The 14211-nt window shown below is 38.3% G+C and overlaps 1 protein-coding gene across 2 annotated transcripts in view; it reads right to left on the minus strand.

The window, feature by feature from the left end:
* Nucleotides 1-9162: 9162 nt before the first annotated feature.
* Nucleotides 9163-14211, minus strand: part of LOC114361039 (roundabout homolog 1) — a 53869-nt gene continuing 48820 nt past the window's right edge. For both annotated transcript variants that reach the window (XM_028315954.1, XM_028315953.1), the window contains exons 7-11: nucleotides 12878-14194; nucleotides 12455-12788; nucleotides 12205-12377; nucleotides 11139-11485; nucleotides 9163-11059 (exon numbers count right to left, since the gene is read on the minus strand). In XM_028315954.1, the coding sequence (XP_028171755.1) occupies nucleotides 10487-11059; nucleotides 11139-11485; nucleotides 12205-12377; nucleotides 12455-12788; nucleotides 12878-14194 (2744 nt within the window). In that variant the 3' untranslated portion in view covers nucleotides 9163-10486. The remainder of the gene's footprint in view (nucleotides 11060-11138; nucleotides 11486-12204; nucleotides 12378-12454; nucleotides 12789-12877; nucleotides 14195-14211) is intronic.

The following is a 14211-nucleotide window of genomic DNA, read 5'->3' on the forward strand; positions in this document are numbered from 1 at the left end:
ATGTAACTAAAGCTGGCACATCAGGCGCTTCTCGGGAACAAGCAACTCCCAACAAATGGGTTGGTTTTGTCGTCGTCAGATTAAACTGGTGGCTGGTTGTCGCCAACAAGCCCCTATTACTCACAAACTTGATTGCGTAAAGTTTCCACTGAAATATGAGGACAGTCGGCGAACTCACGAATTTAACTAAGTTTAAGCCCTCTGCTTTATTGCGTCATCAGTCATATGAATTTACTTAGAAAATATGATAAATGCTGTGACAGTTTTGGCAAAGTTAAATGGGTTAAGATGAAGTAATTTTTTGAGGTTGACATCAATATCAGTTGTCGTTTAAAGCTACCAAAACTAATTTTCTATAATGAGACCTAATGATATTAAGCAATTTTTATAAAATAACACACACATTGGCCACAACGATACCGTTATTTTAACGTTTTAAATTTTTCACAATTAAAACCTCTAATTTTAATATGTACCTACCAATAAGGTATTTAAATACCTAACAAAGATTTTTCGACTTTCCTTTCCACCCTGTACATAGAACGCGTATTCCTAAGATTTGATAGCACGCTGTATCGGCCGGAGTCATTCCATCAAAGTGACAGCAGGCTGCGTGTATGGGTTCCATAAGTGGGGTTCCTAACGTGAAACGCCGGGCATGGCGATACCTATTGCGTCTAGACACGAAAATATGGCGTGAACGATCGGACTGCATTTAATAAAAGTGGTTACGTGCAAACCGTTACACTAAGGGTGGGTTGCACCACCTAATTTTAACGGTAACTGTGACGATAACCGGTGTTATTTGCATGGAGTTTGACAGATTTTTGACGTTTGTTACAGTTAAGATGGTGCAATCCAGCCTAAGGGTCGTGGTTTGCGGTTATCAAAAATAAACTTTTTATATTGTACTTTTGAAACTTAGCTGAATGGATTTATGAATCAAGATTGTTTAACCTTCTTTGTAGTGAAAACTACTAAAGTTTTATTTCTAAACTTCACTAAACAAAAGGGTTGATTCTACTTCAAATGCAAAAACTTTTCCCAAGAGACCAAAGTACCAAAAATAGGATTTTTTTTTCGAGAATTTGATATCGGTCATGTAGGAAAAGTTGGAAAAGTTGTAGGTATTTTGGACCATCATAGGAGCCATTTAATTATTAAATAGCCATTTTGTTTCTTAATTACGAATCTTTATAGAGACAATGGTTGCCAACAATCGCCACCATCATGGAACCCCATCCCCTAACACTAACCGGTCGCGAGTAACGACTTCACTATCGCTCATGCGCACACATGCGTCTGACAGAACTGTTATTACATCATTAATAAAATTACAAAACTCTGCCCCATGTGTCCCCGTGCTAAGTTTACAACGACACAGACCGTGGTAAACAGCCAACCCTATTGGTCTAGAATATTTTTTTGTTCTGGCACCTATTTTACAAGGCATACCTCCACTGTATTGTACGACGCAGTACCTATTTAGATACAATATTGGCGATATCATTCGTTCAGCCGAATCACGTCCACTGCTGGACAAAGGCCTCCCCCAAGAATTTCCACAAAGACCGGCCCTGCGCCGTCTGCATCCAGCATTGGCGATATAATGTTTGCGTATTTTAAATTTGATGATATTGAAACTTTTGAACTAACCTTTGAACTAAACTTTGAACCTTTGTAATTAAAACCTAAGTACCTACATATAAATTATTTAAGGAAAACAATGTACAAGTCAGTCAGTAATTGGGGGAGGCATTTTTAGCAGTGGACGTCCTGTGACTGAAATGATGATAATGATGATAATGTACAAATGCCCTAGAAATGGTCTAAGTAGATACTGAATAAATATTTTGATTTTGATGATGAAAGGTCAAATCATCGATCGACTGTTACTCGATTTCATGAGTCAGTGATTTCATGATCGGAATTTCATAGACTGTCTTGGCTTTATCATTTTAGCTGTGGCCATTCCGAGTTACTGCCTATCTAAAGGGTTGACTGCAGTCTCCTTAATTAAATTTGGGCAATCGTCATCGGAATAAGGACGTTAGTTGACAATGACCCCGATGTGTGATTAAGTGAATTACGTCGAATCACGTTTGTGGGCTGCTATCGCGTGATGCAGGCGGTACAGTCAACTGCTATTTAACAATTAATGTGTTCCCGTATACTGCTCGGAACATGTAACATTTACTTTAATTTAGTTGTTTTGGTATCGTGTTATGTGATGTAAGTTAAACGGACAGGTCTGGTCAAATTTTCCATAGAAGATGGTCATCAGAGTCAGCAATTTCTGGTAAGTACCTAATGTTTAAGGTTTCACTCACTTAAGATCTGTGCACAATAATAAATTGAGATTTTTACAAATAATATTAACTCTACGTAACTCTCGGTTATGATATTAGTTAATAATACCAAAGCGTTATTTTCTACCACACATTCAAGTTTCATCAAGTTAGTTAATAGAGATAAAAAGCAAAAAGACTTTTTCTTTTAAGACAATCGACTCCGCTTGTTTTCAAACTAATCTAATAAGTAACGAATTACCTTAATTAGGCGCACACAGTCGATCACAGTGATGTTTCAAGTGAATAACTAATAACAGTTGTTTTACTCTGGAATCATATCCAAGACCTCCATCTTGTTCTAGTTCATCTTAACCACGTAACCGCCGCGCCATTCATAAGCGTCGAGATCTGCGGTTTAAAAAAGGCAACTTTACAAGATCCGATAAGAGCGTGAGGGCGCGATATTAAAAGGCTTACAAGTGTTCGCTGAAAGGCCCTGAACATCTGAACCGCACACTCGAGTATTTTAAGGGCACTTTACTTAGGGACGTATATTATCGCTGCCGTTTGCAAGCCAAGTGGCTCTGTATGCGTTTCTGAGGTGAATTAGTTTCATCTAGCCAGTAAATGCTTTAAAATATTTGAAATATTTAAGGACTTGAATCACGTAAGTTAAGTCAGACCCATTTACAAGTTTTGTTTCCCTGTTTTTGGAATATTATCTCTAGAGATTATATTATCATATTCATTATAAAGAAACTAACACTGCAATACAATTTTGTTACTTACCAATGTCAGTAAAATTTGCCAACCAACTATCATTTTAAAATATGCCAATTTTTACGGAGAACCTATCGTACTCTAATTTAGATAGCTGAATATTTCATATTAAGTAATAAAATATTATTTAGGACATTCACTTCTACTTATTGTTCTCTATGTTGTATTTTTAAATTTATGATGTTTATTAGGGCACAAAATTCATCAAATACTGATAAAAACGGGCATTAACCTTCGAATCACAATCAATTAAAATCGTCCGTCCACTCCACTACTTGACTAATCAAAAAGTTTTCCATTAGTGTTATTGACGCGGGCGCACCTCCGTCGAAATCATATTTCAAGCAAAATAAAACCCTCGATGTTGGTGACACAACTTAATTTAGCAATTAACCTGTAATTGGATTACATCCGTCATCGATGGACCCTTCATTTGGGGTTCCGTCGGAAAATTAGACGAACGGTTAGCGAATGAAAACGGATGTGTAGGTGGAAGGGTTAAATAATAATTTGGGATATTTTATTCATGTAAGCTTTTACCTATGTATTTTACTGTTTTTATTACGTCAGGTAATGTATTTGTCAAGACAAGTCATTATCAATAAAACGTTTATACATAAATTGATATTTTATGATTAATAAAATCACATATTAAATTGAGATGAACCCTAAATGATAGTTTTCCTTTATCAAAACAAGTAAAAAAATACACAAAATATCAACAGTAGATAATATAATCTTTTTTAAGTAAAAGTCATACCTGTTCTATTATAAAAGTTTTCTTGGAATAGGACGTAAAACTTCGCCGTGTGGTGACGGCAGAGTAGAATACATTTGTCACCAACCCCTACTCTTCCCACGGGTGTCGTAAGAGGCGACTTAGGGACTACACATCAAACAGAGAATGGGCAGCAGCGCTCTCTGAAAAACATCAATCTTTTAAACTGCGATCTCCAACCCGCCTGCCAAGTGTGGAGATTATGGCAAAACCCTCCACTATAGTGGAGGAGGCTCATAGTCCAGCAGTGGACTGTAAAGGGCTGTTGATGAGGACGTAAAAATAGTACCTAAGCAGTAATATTACTATTGGAGATACAAACATTGTGCTCATACGGATATGAGAAATATAAAATTGGTCTGGGAAATTCAATTACAGCACGCTTAGGATCACCGTCGAAGTTGGACAATGTAAAGAAAAAACCTGTATCACGAAGCAAATTCTACGTGACTTTTTATGAAAAAACCATTTCAACTTGCGCCCGGAGTGCCATTCTCCACGCTCTCCGCCGAGACCGTTGATCAGTTAACTTTTAAAGCTCATTAAAATAGATGGTTCATTCGGATCGTGTAAATTTCAGCGTGGCGGAAAATTAAAACGATACCCGGGGCAAGCGCCACACCACGACGCAGCGGCCATTGTAAAAATATGCAAAACTGGGACGCAAGAGGGAAACTTCACCCTCACACGTTTACTTCGCATTAAAAAGTTTATCGTGGTTACGGTTTTGTAACCGTTTTCGAATTGCAATATATTTCGCGCAACTGCCCGGATTTTTCCGTGCCGTAATGCTTTATCGGGAATCGTTCTGTTTGTAAAGAGAGTTGCGGTGCGTTTCGGGCTCGTTGCGGCCAGAGAAAACATTGCCTTCACCCATTTAGTTGGCGTTTAAACCGGCATGCGGTTGCTGGTCGCATCCCAATGCAATGAACATATCGTAAAAACACCATTCTTATAAAGGACGATAGATACTCATTGCGTTGGGTACATTCGCTTTGGAAACATTTATCAAGTAACAAAGAAAGTTTTTTCTTCAACTAGGTGGAGTGACGACTTGGAAAAGATTCCTGGCAGGAGCTAAGTGCCGAAGACAGGGTAGGATGGCGCGTATTGGGCCTATGCCCAGTAGACTGATATTGCCTATCATAGGCTAATAATGATGATAGGTAGAAGTGTAGAGTCTGCATTCAGGTGATCACTTACCCCTTCAATTCGCAGAAGAACGTTCCTAATGAGAAAGTTCCGTTTTCTGCCACAACGCTACTGCATCGGGAATCGGTCGGTTTTTGCAAGACAAAGCGCATTGGCATGTATTGACTATGGACACTCGTTCTCTTATCGGACTGCAACAGACGAGCGGCCCGGCCACAAGCCGCTAAATACCCCATACTTACGCGAGTGTCGCGCCGAGATTCCCTTTTATGGGACCACGCAAATTGAATGGGACCTCGACAATAGTAAGCGCACCTTTATTTAGTGTGATTAAAATTTCATTCATTAATGCCGCACATTGGGCTATTATGAACATATCCTATTCAAAACGATTTTCAATTAAAAGTGCGGTTGGACGTTATCTATGAGGCACATGCATTTTGTATTAAGCTATACTAATGGAAACATTATACTTAGGCCGAATTGCACCATTAAACTTTGACCGTAACTATAACGATAACCGATAATTTTTGTATGGAGTTTGACAGATTTTTGACGTTTGTTACAGTCAAAGTAAGATGGTGCAACACTGCCATAGATTGATAATGTTACCGTAAAATTGTGAATGCCGTCAGATTATTATCTAACCCACTGTTAGTTTACAATTTCACATGTTATACTATAAACTGACGGAGTTCACAGTTTCACATAGACATAATAAAAATTCAAGGTGTAATAAAACAAAAGTTTAATTAGTAATTCAAATTATTTTATTAAAAATAGATTGTCAAAGACTAATACAAAAATTAAAATCCATTAGGGTCTTTGTTTGTTTCCATAAACGACTGTTTTCATTTGTGGTCTTTTCACATAAAAATAGGCCTTTAACTGTTTTCGATTACATTTTGGTTTTATAAAACTTCTACAGACACCTTGCTATAGTATATTGTGGAACTTTTATTTTTTTACAATATTAACATGTGAAGTATAATTGAAAAACATAGTTTATTATGAACATTTGACATGTTTTAGTGAGTGCTATCACTGTTTAGCGCATTGCGATCTGAAAGTTACATAAAACTTGTAAATGAGACAGACAACGAATTAATTGCAATGAAAATAGCATTAACTGTGGCTACAAATAAAATAAGCAAGGTATCTAGTCAAAGATGGCTATGAATACAACCTGATCGAGTTAACTGCGCACCTGGCAGTCGTGACGTCACACCGACGCTCTGTGTGCTTACCATGAGTTTACGTTACGTGTGCTCGCTAGCGACTGCGTAAAAAAATGACATTAATTGTATGACATATTGTGCAGCGCCCCTAGCGGCTACTTTCAAGAAACAAAATCTCCATAGAGATTTTTGACGTTTTCGCTAGCGAGCACACTTATCGTAAACTCATGGTAGGTACACTGCACAGTAGATAAATCAAACAGTACGGAAGCTTCATACAAACGCTCGAAATCAGACTCACGCACACAGACGCACGCTTTACACGAGCTCTAAGCGAACCTCGCAGTCCATCCGTCGCGAGTGTCGCGGCATGCACTGTCCGCTGTATTTAAAAAAAAGCATGCCACGAGTGTATTGCGTAGTATACGGCTGCTTGAACTCGGCATCTTCAAAACCAGAACTTTCATTTTTTAAACTTTGTAATAATTCTGAATTGTAAAAATGATTAAATATTACTTTTTAAATAAAGTGCTTACATCTGATTTTGTAATAGTTCTTTTTAAATTACGTAATTACGCTTTTTAAAAATTTATGTGTTCTCTTTGATAAAGTAATTTGCTCCGCGCGCTTTTGTACTAAGTGATGAACTGTATTTAAAATGAGGCAATAGCTATGTGAAAGTAAGTATCCGGTATTTTANTCACAAATCAAGTTCCATGCAATATCATAGTTCGCATCGGAAAGCTCCAGTGACTCAATTACTGAAGCAGCATTTCCTATCAATGAGCCCTTTAAATATTGAAATTTAATAATTTTTGACAAAGTAACATTTTCGTGAATTAGAGAAGCAAAAACGTCATGAAATTCCAACCACTTGTTTAAATCACCACTAAATGTAGGCAACTGAACAATGGGTAANTCACAAATAGGGCATGTAATATCGGAAGGTTTTCAATTCCGATATTGGATTCCGATATTAGATCTCAATATCGGAATTCCGATATTAATATCGGAATTGAGTTCATGTGCAATAAAATTAATATTTGGTTATATTCGTAAGAATTGTGGATTGTTTACAATAAAATCATGATTTTAATCAAAATCTTTAGTTTGGTACAAAACAGCACTTCATAAAATTGAAGTATTTTAAAACCATTTTTACGTTATGGGTATCCATTGCATTTGGTTTTTTATGTGACAAGAGGCAAACGAGCAGACGGATCACCTGATAATGAGCTTATATGGACTAGCAAATAATTAAAGTGTTTTTGTAAAATCACAGGTATCAAACAAACTTTTACTCCTTCATATTACCCTGTTTTATGTTGGCGGAATGAATTTTAGAGTCATTCAAATCACGTGTTACAAAAATGAGTGGTAAAAAACTTGAATATACTTGTAATTTGTTCCTTTTTGATTATCGATGTACAACTCACAAAACCACCAGCCATCATCATCATGTCAGCCATAAGACGTCCACGGGGCAACGGCAATGCTGAGTGGGGTCCCGTTGCAGTGGGCATCTTGTTGGTGAATGGGTGGCACTGCTCAGTTTACTCTTGTTTTTATTTTTTTCTTCTTCCATTATTATGTGCCACTGTCATGTCTATGTAATTGCCTGTATTTGTGTGATGTCCATTGTAATAAATGTATCTTTCTTTCTTTCTTTTACTGCTGAACACAGGCTCCGATGCTGATTTTCACAATGTCCGGTTGGTGGCGGCCTGTATCCAGCGCCTTCCTGCTACCTTTATGAGGTCGTCGGTCCACCTTGTGGTTATGAGTCCTACGCTGCGCTTTCCGGTACGTGGCCTCCACTTCAGAATCTTGCTGCCTCATCGTCCGTCTGTTTTGCGTACTAAGGCAGAACTGTTTGAAGACATTATCACAATGCTCGAAGACCTTAATCAAGTTTTCCAACAGGTAGGCCTTCGGATGAATATGGAAAAAACGAAGCTTATGTCGAATGTCCATGTTGCCCCTTACCCAGTTTCGGTTAGGAGCTCAATTCTCGAGATTGTTGACAAGTAAGTATGTCTATCTAGGACAAACGATTAGCTAGGTAGTTAGATGCAATTTCGAGAAAGAGGTAAATCGTCGATTACGAAGATGAAAGTCTTCAATGTGTGTTACCATTGATGATATACGGCTCGAAAACGTGGCCTTTGAATTTATGGCACAGCGTGCTATGGAGAGGGATAAGCTTGGTGTTTCTTTACGAGATCTAATCAGAAATGAGGAGCTCCGTAAACTAACTAAAGTCGCTGATATAGCCCGAAAGATTAAGCAAGCTGAAGTGGTAATGGGCAGGGCACATAGTACACAGAACTGATGGTCCATAGTCCAGTAAAATTAATGTTTGAAAGGGAGTTGAGATGTCCTTCTTTGTTGACCTAGTACCTATGGCAAATGCTAAAATTGATTTAGAACAAGTCAAATTAACCATAAATAGTGATGGTGAGAGACATGAGAAAATCATTGGTCTTTGCCAATCATGTACTTTAGGCTTTGTGGCAGGTTGTGGCGAGTTTAAACGCTTTGTTTAAAATCTCAATTAAAACTTTTATCTGATTCCGATATTACGATACTGGATCGCTCAATATCGGAATTGAAATATCGGATCTCGCAGTCCGAGATTCCGATATTACGAGATTCCGAGATTCCGATATTCATGCCCTAATCACAAATCAAGTTCCATGCAATATCATAGTTCGCATCGGAAAGCTCCAGTGACTCAATTACTGAAGCAGCATTTCCTATCAATGAGCCCTTTAAATANGGGCTAAGTTTCCGTACTGCTTTAGCTCATATATCTACTGTGTACACTGGTACGGCTGAGGCGAACGCGGCCTCCCCGCGGGTGGGTGCGAGGAAGAATCGCATTCTAGAGAGATGCGCAGATACCTCCATCGGGTTGTACAAACAATACAGAGTAACAAAACATTCAATCGAAGTATAAAAATGATTTTATGATCTTATTTACAAACATTTTGGAAACAATTATGATTTCTGGTTATGAAATAGAGAAGAAGATGGTATCCAATGATTAAATTAGTTTTTGAAATTGTATCTATTGCTTGGTTAATAAATTTACTAGGAAACTTTGTTACATTGTTTTATTTTCCATTTCCATTAACAATGCTGAAATTATTAATGTTAAATTATTTCTGCGGTATCAATGGGATAGTAATAGGTATAACTTAATGATTTAATGTATGGTCAGGTACCTAATTTACAGTATAGACGTGTAAGCCTTACATATTTTCCTTTTTACGACTATTTTGCGGATCTAAGTAACTCGCAGCACAGATAGTGGAACCCTTTTCAACTAAGAAACTAAGTAAAAGATAAACTATGAAATCAATAGGATTTTTTTCCTAAATTTAATTCAAGTTATGATCGTATATTATGGTATTGTTTATCTACATACAGACCTAATACAGATGATATGCAATTATACATGTTTGTGCTATTTACTTTATATAACAAGTGGCTATATTTCAACTCATATCACATATCTTACGTAGATTACAATTTTATTTAAGCTTTATTTTGAATTTCGTTTCACAACTCCAATGTTACTTCAGTATTTATAGTTTAAGAGCTAAAAACAGCTTTGTATGGCACCGTAAATTAAATATAAATTCACTCTATCGTCTCTATCAATCTAAAAACTAAAATAAAATTATTTCTAAATCATATAAATATAAATCAGACATAATACAAACTATAAACCCAAAAGTCCGTTGATGCTAGGCTAAATAATTTTCATAATTATGTATTTACAATACCCACCTCGTATTAATAGGTATGTTACATCAAATTATTGCCAAGCGTTAATTTGTTTCAGTTTCTATAATACTTATCCTAATGATATTGATTAAGGTTACAAAATTCGTTTATTGATATTCAGACGGACATATCAATTGAATTTTATCAAATCCAATAATAATACTTTAAACATTTAATAAGAGTCAATAATTTAACATCTTACCAATCAATTCAGACCATTTAATGTAAGTTTAGCGATACTATTTACAATATTTACACTATACAAACGACTAGGTTAAGATTTACACTAATAAATATTAAATACGCGATAGGAGAAAATTAGGTTTAGGCCATCTCATCGAATAGGCCCAAAAAAGTCCATATCACTCACAAAAACAATCAAATACGCACTGAATAACTGTATCACCGCATTGTGAGGAAGAACTGCGATCTCTCTTTACGTATCACTACACTAAAGGAACTTCGGTCTATACGTCCGTTTGGCACAGGTCGCCGAAAACCGGCAAAGCGTGATACTACCGCGTGACAGATTCCACCCGAAGGTGTGGCGCGGGGGGATGCGCAGGCGCCCCGGATGGCTGCGTCGAGCCGCCATGGCCGTGCCGGAATGACGTCAGCCTCGCCAGCGTCCTAGAACTATCGGTGTCGAAGTTAGGCCGCTCGTACTGATGCTGGGGTCTCTGTCGCTGCGGCTGCATCGCTTGCAACTCGTCATACCCACCATCTTCCCCGTAATTCTCGTCGTCCGATTCCTCTTCCCCGAACGCTCTGTAAGTCGTCTCCGATTCGGAATTCTTCCTCGAATTGATCCCGTACGTCCTACCTATGAGCGACTGCGTAGCCTCATTCTTAGTCGCGTCCCCTTTTCTTTCGTCTAAGCTCTGGTTGTATCTCAACTGAGCCTTTTGAGATTTGTCTAAAGATGGTAAGTCGTAGAACTTGAGCACGTTTGGATGACCTTGGAAGTATTTCTCGCTGTACACATTCCTGTTGTAGTAGCCACCGTTGCTAGCCGGGTATAGTTCTTCATCAGGCGCATATCGATTGTCGAAGGAGTCCACATTTTTACCGGTTTGCGGAAACCAACCCTGCCAAAGAAAACAAATAATTTAACCCTAAACTCAGTATTTAAGACTTAGCAAAGGTGATTGGATTACAAAAACTTACCAAAGAACTGACGCATTGCCGAGTATTAGCTACTAATGTGACGGAGGCGTACGCGGCGGGCGAGTTGGCAGTCTTGCTCGTATTCCATTCATTCCCATTAACTCTCGAAGACGTAACTTCCGCGTACTCCGGCAATTGAGGCGTAACTTTGTCATATTCAGAATTAGCTTTCTCTTTGCTCTGCGTCGTTTGATTACCGGACATGCACAATCCCGGTTGATTCTCCATCCACAGCAGTGATTCAGTTTTTGTCACAGTGTTCTTATTGTAACAACTGCTTAGTGGATGTGACAACGACACGGCCGCTTTTATGTTCATCTGCGTGACTAAACTTGTCCCATTAGAATCTAAAACATATTCATTTCATCTCATTTATCATCAGCATAATATGAAAATTCAAAATTGAAACAAGCTTATTGCAAAACTTAGTTTGTGTGAGACTAATGCCTAAAATGGAATATCAGAAGAGTCCTAGACAACATTATTTGAGTAAACACAATTAGAGATACAATCTACATCGCGTCTCATAATTTGCATCAATTCCATAAATCGAATGTAAATCATCTCGTTTGCCGAAGGCTTAAAAGATGTAAACGCAGAACAATACAAACAAAGCGAGGGAAATTGGCTTAAAGGTAACTGGGTGAGTCGACAAACGAATCGCCTCGAGAAAACAAAATAGAAAACATTTACATTTACTGGGTCTTTATTTCTCGGATTTGTATCATTCCTTTGTGCCTCGAACGTGAATGCAAAGTGAAAGAGATCCAGTGCGCTCACGAGAGGGCTCGTGCTACCTTTCAACTCGAAAGTAATCTAGCGCCCCTCCCGTCGCATGGCAAAGCCTCCGTCAAACAAACACTCGCACCCTCCCACCCTACCACACCCGAGGAATGTTTTTAATTTTGAAATTCTGATGCTGATTCCTCGGAAAAAATTTAAGCGTTTAGGGATTAACTTAATAATTGTTTGAAGTCAACACGTTATCTACAAACCCTTTGTTAACTCAAATTGACACGCCGCTATATTATCTCATGCATTCCTATGAGCACCATGATAAACTCACCATAAATGTTGGGCAAAGCGGACTTTTTCGCAAATATATTGTTGCGCCGCACGTAAATTATGCCGCCAATCACAATTACTTTGAACAACACAATTGCTCCAATCAAAAAGTAAAACCATGTTTCCATTACGAAATCCCCTGCCACTATAGAAACTTCCCCATTGTTGGGGTATCTGAAAACAAATAAAAAATTATTGTAGTACCTTTTAAAACGGAGTAAGAAAGTAGTGAGGGATTGTTTGTTCCTTACCTCGATAATGGATCCAAGCCGACAGATCGAGAGTCAATGTTTAAGTAAACTTTTTGACTGAACGGGCCCAGACCGACGATAGTTTCAGCTGCTATTTGGACCGAGTAACTTACACCAGAAGTTAAATTAGTCATAATCAAACTTGTAGCTTGCTGTACAGTCGTATTTATAGCAATCATGGACTTGTTTGCAGGTATGTCCAGCCAGTTCACCACAACATTGTAGCCCGTAATTATACCGTTTTGTAAATGCAATTCAGGAGGGGACCATTTCAAGTGAACAGTGGTCGTATTCAAAATGTACATTTCTATATTCATCGGCGGACCATCGGGCACTGGAATAAAACATGATTTATTAATTCACATGCGAATGTGGAATGGAACAGGTAAACAGTAATTTAAAATTCGTGCATATAATATTTACCGTCGTCCAAAGTTTGAGCCACCCTGGAATTGGAAGGCTTTCCCTCAAATCTCTTGTAAAAAGGTATAAGGAAAAACTCGTACTTTGTGTATTTTCTCAAAAATGTTATTTCATATCCGGAAACGTCGTTGGAATGTAAAATAGTTTTCATCTCGTACTCAACTGTCATGTTATCTAGCGGTCTATAGTATATGAACAGTCCTTCCAAATAGTAGAAATTCAGTATTTCCCACATGAGTTTTATTGTTTTAGAATCAATTGGCGTCGCTTCAATCAGTTCAACGATGTTATCAGTCAAAATATTGTTTCTGTATTCGGTATTATTAGAGAACACACCGGTTTCCCATAATGCGTTGTTATCTTCTCCGACGGCTACGGACTCCGAGATCGGGCTGGGGCCCGATAAACCATGCGAGTTTTCAGCTCTAACAATAAACATGTATGTGATTCCAGGTACAAGGGATTTAACAACATATTGTGTTACGTGTACCTTTCTCGCCACAACAACCCAACCCCTAGAGTTTCTTGGCGTATTGTTTCCGGTCAAGCTTTCTCTAGAAAAAACTTCAATTTGATAGCCTAGTATGGAAGAGGATCCGATTTTGTTGTTTTGATTCCAAGTTAAGGTGACAGTTGTGTCTGACACGTTATGTATTTGAGGTTTGGTAGGCGGTCCAGGCAAGGCCGATATATCGGCCGCTCGAAAAAAGTGTATGTTTGGATTTATAGGACTATCTACTAACAAAGTCCCGCTCCACACATATTTGCCGTGTGGAGACGAGGCGACACAGGTGTAAACGCCGCTGTCGTCTTTATCTAAATCCTTTAATATCAGGGTACCGTCATTAGACACATTCCTCCTATGATTTTGTATTAATGCTTCCCCTTCGAAATACCAGGCTATGATTGGTTCAGGTGTACCGATGGCCGTGCAGGGGAAAACTGCCATCGATTTTATAGGTAACGTTTGGTTAGAGGGACCGTTTGTTATGATTGGCGGCGGGCGGTCATCGTCTGACGTCACGCTTAGTTTCCCTCTGACAAACGAACTGCCAGCGAAGTTGACTGCCGAACAAACTATCGTGTTTCCAGTATCATTTTTGTTTGTGTCGTTGATTGTGAGTGTTGTGACGCCATCGAGCACCGCTGACGCGTGATATTTGCCACTCGAAGTGCCGGGGAAAATTATTGTTCTATTTCCTTCCAAACTCCAGAACATAGTTGGGTCTGGTCTGCCCGACGATGTACATGTATAAGTTGCTGATAAACCACTCTCAACTGTGACTGAGATCGGTTGTAAGCTAATTGACGGAGGATCTAAAACAAAGATTAAT

The sequence above is a fragment of the Ostrinia furnacalis genome, unplaced genomic scaffold (genome assembly GCF_004193835.3).
Source record: "Ostrinia furnacalis isolate ACB-3 unplaced genomic scaffold, ASM419383v2 OfSCF5395, whole genome shotgun sequence".
NCBI classification, from domain to species: Eukaryota; Metazoa; Arthropoda; class Insecta; order Lepidoptera; family Crambidae; genus Ostrinia; species Ostrinia furnacalis.